Raw genomic sequence first — 6,961 nt, forward strand, 5'->3', positions numbered from 1 at the left:
GAGATGAGATTCCTGGTTGACAGAGATGACGTGGAGGGAGTGGGAGGCAGGGTAGAGGAATTCAGTGGTGAAGGAACTGTCCCATATCTTGACTGTGGTAGTGCATACAAAAAAACTACACATGATAACTGTATAGAACTAAATCTATACACACACACACACACATTATTAGTACAAGGAAAACTATCTTCATAAATAAGATCAGTGGACTGAATCAATATCCTAATTGTAATATTATATACTATTTACATACACTTTGCAAAATATTACCATTAGGTAAAGTCTACAGGGGGTCTTTTTGTACTATTTCTTATAAATGCATGAGAATCTACAATTAGCTCAATAAAATTTTCAATGAAAAAAATGGGCAAAAGATTTAAACAGATACTTCACCAGAAAAGATATATAGATGACAAATAAGCATGACAGACTGTGATATTCACAGAGTGGAATTCAACTCAGCAATAACAAAGAATTACGGATACACACAACCACATGGATCAATTTCACAGATATTGTTACATAAAAGAAGCCAGACATAAAAGAATGAATCAAAACAGTGGATGCCTATGGTAGAAGGGGGTCCAATGGCACTTAATGGGGTAAGAGAAATATTTCTGTATTTTGACTGAGGCTTGGTTATATCAATTTCTCAAACTCAACTACTGAACACTTAAAATCAATGCATCTTACTGTATCTACAACTCAATTAAGAAAAACAGCAGAATTGGTATTTAAGTGACATGTGAAGATGGTACTGAAATGCCAATATGGGGGTGGGGGGGATTGATCTAGAATATATACATTCTGAACTGCACAAAATATCATATAATGACCATCATACCTGGCCCCTGCCTTCCTGGCCAGCCTTATCTTCTGAAATCTCTACTCAAACACATGCTAAATTATTACCAAACCAAATAGTTGCAATTCCTGGTTACTTCCTAACTCCATACCCTAATGCAGGGTATTGATCTGTTAAATATGACCCCTTTCTTGCCCCTACTGAATTCCTACTTACCTTTGAATACTCATGACAAATATCACCTGCCACCTATATAGATTTCCCTGCCTCACCTCCGAGTTTTCATAAAAAAGAAGGGAAACTAACATTTATTGAGTGCTTAAATACTTTAGACATTTTTAGACATTACTTCATTCTATTACTAGAATGGAAAAGTTGACAAGTCACTGCAAGTTAATGACTGTTGGTGGGCTGACATTACTGGCTACTGAAGAGTGGGAGAGGGAGGAAGGTAGAGCAGTTGATCCCGAAATTAACCAGATTCTCAAATTAACCAGTTGCTCTGCAGTGAGGGAGTAACATCTCAGAAGGCATTCAATACATACAGAAATCCTCTTTGTGAAAAATCATTTTTACAGAATAGTCAATTCTAGGAAAACACATCTGGCTGTAACTCTTCCAGGGAAAGACAGAAGCAAATACACATAGATGTTCCTTTTGGACACTTACCTATATTCTTCCTTGCCTGGCGGTAGAAGCAAACCCTGAAGCCCTACCACACAGTCCTCATGCAATAAACAATGAGAAACAGGAATACTAGAGGGGAGGGGAAAAAAAAGAAATTTTGTTTTAGGAGGCAACAGAAATTAACATTCTAAAATTAAATCCAAACTATGGATTTTATTTATTTATTTATTTTTGAGAGAATGTACGTGTGCGTGCCAGCGCACACACGCACACACAAGGGGGCAGGGCAGCGGGAGAGAGAGGGAGAACCTCAAGCAGGCCCGGGACTCGGTCACATGACCCTGAGAGCATGACCTGAGCCAAAAATCAACAGCCCAACATTTAACTAACGGAACCACCCACGTACCCCTGCACTATGGGTTTTAAACATAAGAATGCATGTATGACCTCTACTGGGTTTGTTAATCCCATACATTTGTACGTCTATGCACATTCCTCCGGGGAAAGGCTCTACAGCTTTCATTTTTTTCCCCACTCCCCCAAAGACAGGATGACAATAAATACGCCTTTCTCCTGATGACTCAAAAGCTCAAAACTATACTGTTCTGTGACCTCTACATTGTGAGACACCCCCCCCCCCCGCTGCCACCCCCCCAGGAACAGCTGAAGTATCTAAGACTGGCTGTGAATTTTCCACAGGTTCTTCCATCATCCCTTTTCCTATAACAATCAGTTTAGGAGCAGGCTCTCCTAACCTGCTTCATGCCTGGCATAAGTTTTTTAACTCTTCTTTTCCAATTTATTATGAGAGAATGTATATATAACATTTGAGGCTACAGTTTTGAGTGAAGACCTAAAGTACTCTCATATGACATGTGGCACTTGTTTCTTCCTTTGTTTTGCTTATATCCTGGTTACCAGACATATCCCAAATTGGTCAAGTTTACCAAATAACTATTATATTGTACTAGTCTGACAGCAGTGCATTTGCATAAATGGTATTCTATATAAGGATTTGCTTTTCTTTTTTTAATGATTTTATTTTCAAATAACCTCTATACCCAACATGGGGCTCGAACTCACAACCCCAAGATCACGTGCTCCACCAACTAAGCCAGCCAGGCACCCCAAAGGTATGTTTCTTTTAACATAAAGCTGAAGGGCACCTGGGTGGCTCGGTCGTTGAGCCTCTGCCTTTGGCTCGGGTCATGGTCCCGGGGTCCTGGGATCGAGCCCCACATCGGGCTCCCTGCTCTGCGGGAAGCCTGCTTCTCCCTCTCCTGCTCCCCCTGCTTGTGTTCCCTCTCTGGCTGTCTCTCTCTGTCAAATAAATAAAAATAAAATCTTTAAAAAAAATAAATAAATAACATAAAGCTGAGTCCCATGCTACCATTAATGCTTTGTTCCTACAAATCTGAACATGCTTCCATGTTTCATGAAACTTGAGCTAGGTACAGAACCTAAGAAACTCAGTATAGAAATTAGAAATAAATAGTAAATCCTGACTTGATGATATGTCGTTGATAGCTTTACTGGCTTGTCCCTTCTATCTTAAGATTTGACACTGCTTTTTTCAAAATCGTTTCGTATTTAACTTAACTGGATCCTGGTAATTTCTTTCCAATAAAAGGACAACTTATTAGAGGGCTAAGAAAGTATTTTCTCTAAAAATTTATTTGCCAAATCTGAAAACAGATACAAATTTCTTCACTTAGCTTCAAAGCACAACAAAGACAGAAATCATCTAAATCATGTAAGGGAAATGTAAGTTAATATATACATGTTAAAAAATACTTTATTTTCTAGTATTGATATCCACTTTGTGCCTTACATCAGATGGAGAAAATTTATGTTTCTCTACCAAATTCAGTAGAGAGCAGGAAAAATGTTTAATGTGATAAAGTTTAAAAATTCACATGGGCTGTGGACCTTATTAACATTTTATGACAACTGTATTAACTTTTCTCACTTGAAGAAGATGCTTAACATTTCTGGGTCCCAGCTTCCAATTTTGTAAAACCAGAATGTTGATCAGATATCTGATTTTCCATCAAAAATTGATGTAATGTATGGTGATTAACATAACATAATAATAATAAAAAAAGATATCTGATTTTCTTTCAGCATTAATCCTAAAGTAACCTGTTTTTTGGATTATCAATCTTACACCTTAAATGCAGAGTATCCTTTTCTTTTTTGAGACAGAGAGTGAGAGACAGTGGGCACAAGGGGGCGGGGGGCAGAGAGGGAGAGAGAATCTTAAGCAGGCTCTATACCCAGTGCGCAGCCCCAAGCGGGGCTCTATCTCAGGACCCTAAATCATGACCCCAGCGGAAATCAAGAGTCAGATGCTTAACCAGCTGAGCTACTCAGGTGCCACCAGAGAATCCTCTTTTTAAAAGGAGCTGATAATCTGACCACCAGCGAGTTTTAACCTCAAACATTTAAAAATAAGTTCGGCCTGAAACTAGTGCAAAACAGGGACCAATTATTTTCTACTATGTCTGCATGTCCTCACTTAGCAGGGAGAGGCAATGTCCTAGCAGAAGGGCTGGCAAGCAAGAAGAAACCCAGAGCTGGAAAGGACCAGAAGGTACCAATTGTAGTTGACCTTCCACTTTACAGGTGGGCGAAAAGGAGGCCCAGAGAGGGTGAGTAAGCTGCCCAAGGCCAAACAGCAAGCAGGAACCGAGCGCCTCCTGAACACGCCACGCTGGCCTGGGATCACCAACTACTTAAAGGCCCCGGCTGCACACACCGGGGTCCCCACCTCTCCTAGTGCCAGTGGCGCCGGGCGGAGGGGAGCTGGCGGTGGCAGCCAGTCATGCCCATCTCGAGACTTACTCGGCTGCCAGCACGAAGCTGCAGGTGTTAGCCGGGCACACGTAGAAGCTCTTTCCTTTATTCGGGCCATCGCGGACGCCGGTCTTGAGAAAGCACACGATCCCTGAAGACAGGAGGTTGGCAATGATTACGCCAAGCTACACTGACAGACCCCGGGAGCCCCTAAAAGACCCGGACCCCTTACCGTGCTCGGAGCACCTAACCGCTTCCATGAGCGCTCCAGTCTGCAATTGCACGGAGCCACCCCCCAACGCCTGCTTCCGCCTTTTACTCCGCCCTCCTCGCTCAGGAGCCAATCAGCATCCACCTTCTGCAGGCTCACCCCCCCCCCCATAATTCACCGCGCGGGGCCCTAACCAGCCACCTTCGCGGGCGCCCTGAGTTTAAATAATGGGGCGTGGCTGAAGCTGGCAGGGCCTTTTGGAAGGTGGCTGGGCGTTCCCGGCGAGGGGCTTTCCGGGGGAGGGGCTTTCCCCGCGAGGGGCTTTCCGGGGGAGGGGTTTCGCGGGGCTGGTGCGGGGGTGAGGGAGGGGCGAGGCTGAAGCCGGGGGTGACTCCAGTTTATAACTGAGACCCAGAGGCAGACCTAGAGGGAGCGCGCGTTACAACTGCAGAGGGGAGCTCTGCAAGGAAGGCTCCTTTCTCCCGGCGGCAGACGGCGCCCGAAGCCTCGCGGTCGTCTCCGAGCCGGGGCCTGGGTCTCGGTCCCTGAGGAGGCGAGGCCGGGAGAAGCTGCTGCCTGTGAACTTGCAGGGCTGGGGCGCGGTGGTGTGCGGGCTCCTGGGCGCGTCCCTTCAAGTTGCGCGGTGAAACGAAAAGTCTGGGGGAGAGCAGGCACGAAGAGGTGTGCAGGGAACCACCCCCCTTCCAGCGATCCTTTAAGTTTGCATTGCGCTTTAGACTTCACAGAGTGCGCATACACCCACGTCTCTCTTGTCTCGACAGCCTGGTGAGATGGGCAGCATTATAAGGAAGACTCCGAGGTTCATAGAAATTTGAGTGACTCAACCAAGGTCACAGAATGAGTGAGTGGGCGACCCACCGACAGGTGCCCGGGGGACTGCGCAGCTGCTTCCTGTGTGTACTGAATGTTCTCTAGGCCCTCTTAGTGCAGGAACCCTGAGTTGTACGAGTCAAAGTGGAAACAGCAGGGAAGAAATAGATAACCTTTGATGAGAGGTGCTCTGTATATTTTGTATTGTCAAACTTGTCCTATTAGTATTCTTTTGTAATGTTAAAAATCGAGGCTCAAGTTAAAGAAAAGAAAGGGAACTGTATTTGAAATGGTAATCAGAGCTATTAGCAAAGAGGAAGGAATAGAAATCAGAGACGTATTGCAACAGAGATGGATTCATATTACAGTTATTGAGGACCATATGACCAGACATACGGTGTGGCACATGCAACTGTTCTTATGGGACACAGTAAGACAGAAAATCTGTAATGTCTAGGAAATCTGGGTTATATGATAAATGTACGTGGAGGGGGGGACAGGAGGCAGGGGCTTCACAGGAAGGGAGACAAACCTGAGGTATCATTATTAATTAAACAAGTACTTATTAAATAGCTTTTTGTGTGCCCAATGTGAACAAGGTGCTCAGGAAATACAGAATTCGTTTATTCATGCACAAAGTTTGAAACAATTACTCTAACCACAAGGATCTTAGTATATGCAGGAGGCTGAGTTAGCACATATCGAACACTTAAATAACAAAGTAAAATAGTATTTAAATGTCAAGATGAGTGGAGTTAGTAAACTCTGTAAGGCTAGATAAAGGTGTGTTTGGAACCAAAGTAGAAGTAATTTATACATAACTACCTCTCTGAAACACCTATAGACGAACTTAGAGATAAGGCAGGAACAAAAAGCAAATAAATAAATAGAGGCATTTTCATTATACCCAGATTATAATTCTTTCATTGAGAGATTTTTGTGTACATATTTACTAGATGCTGTATTGGGAGAAGTAGACTGTGAGTAGTGGATCTGCAGGATGAGGAGCATGGCAATTTAATTATTTCTTGAATAAATAAGCTTTTTGAAACAAGACAAAATCAAAAGGGCCTCTTAAATATCCCATTGAAGAAGAAGCTCTTCCTCTGCAGGATCTAAGGCAGTGTTTTAGTTCCAACCCCACCCACGTAAGTGTGCACAGCCAAATTACAGAAAGGGGGAATATTTCTTCCATTAACTTGGGATATGCCAGATCAAAATGTTCAGGCTCCAGGCAGCTTATCCCACCTAACCATATCTATAAGAGTGAGAAAACAAATAAGATGGTCCTTGGGTGAAAGGTGGCCATAATAATGGCATAAACTGTAATGAACTATATAATATACGCTTTTCAAAATATACATTAGTGCATGTGTCTTAACTTTTATTCTTAACTTACTTAATTTATATTCTAATTAGCCTGCAGACCCCTGGAGAGAATGTGTTTCATTGACCTCTATTTGGAGTAAAGTTGAGAGTTTTACTTTGTCTCCCTTTAAAGCTTGATTTATTCAAAAGGAATGCCTAGGCGAGGTTCTAGAGCTAGATGGTTTAAATCCACGGGTTAAAGATCCAGTAATGGGGCGCCTGGGTGGCTCAGTCGTTAAGCGTCTGCCTTCGGCTCAGGTCATGATCTCAGGGTCCTGGGATCGAGCCCCGCATCGGGCTCCCTGCTCGGCGGGAAGCCTGCT

At 43.4% G+C, this 6,961-nt stretch overlaps 1 protein-coding gene across 4 annotated transcripts in view; it reads right to left on the reverse strand.

The window, feature by feature from the left end:
* The window catches only part of TTF2 (transcription termination factor 2), a 39,244-nt gene extending 34,705 nt beyond the window's left edge, over window positions 1-4,539 (reverse strand). For all 4 annotated transcript variants that reach the window (XM_032420724.1, XM_032420716.1, XM_032420706.1 and 1 more), the window contains exons 1-3: window positions 4,461-4,539; window positions 4,277-4,379; window positions 1,475-1,561 (exon numbers count right to left, since the gene is read on the reverse strand). In XM_032420724.1, the coding sequence (XP_032276615.1) occupies window positions 1,475-1,561; window positions 4,277-4,379; window positions 4,461-4,488 (218 nt within the window). In that variant the 5' untranslated portion in view covers window positions 4,489-4,539. The remainder of the gene's footprint in view (window positions 1-1,474; window positions 1,562-4,276; window positions 4,380-4,460) is intronic.
* Between the last annotated feature and the right edge of the window lie 2,422 nt (window positions 4,540-6,961).

This window comes from Phoca vitulina, unplaced genomic scaffold (genome assembly GCF_004348235.1).
Source record: "Phoca vitulina isolate PV1807 unplaced genomic scaffold, GSC_HSeal_1.0 scaffold2, whole genome shotgun sequence".
Classification (NCBI taxonomy): domain Eukaryota; kingdom Metazoa; phylum Chordata; class Mammalia; order Carnivora; family Phocidae; genus Phoca; species Phoca vitulina.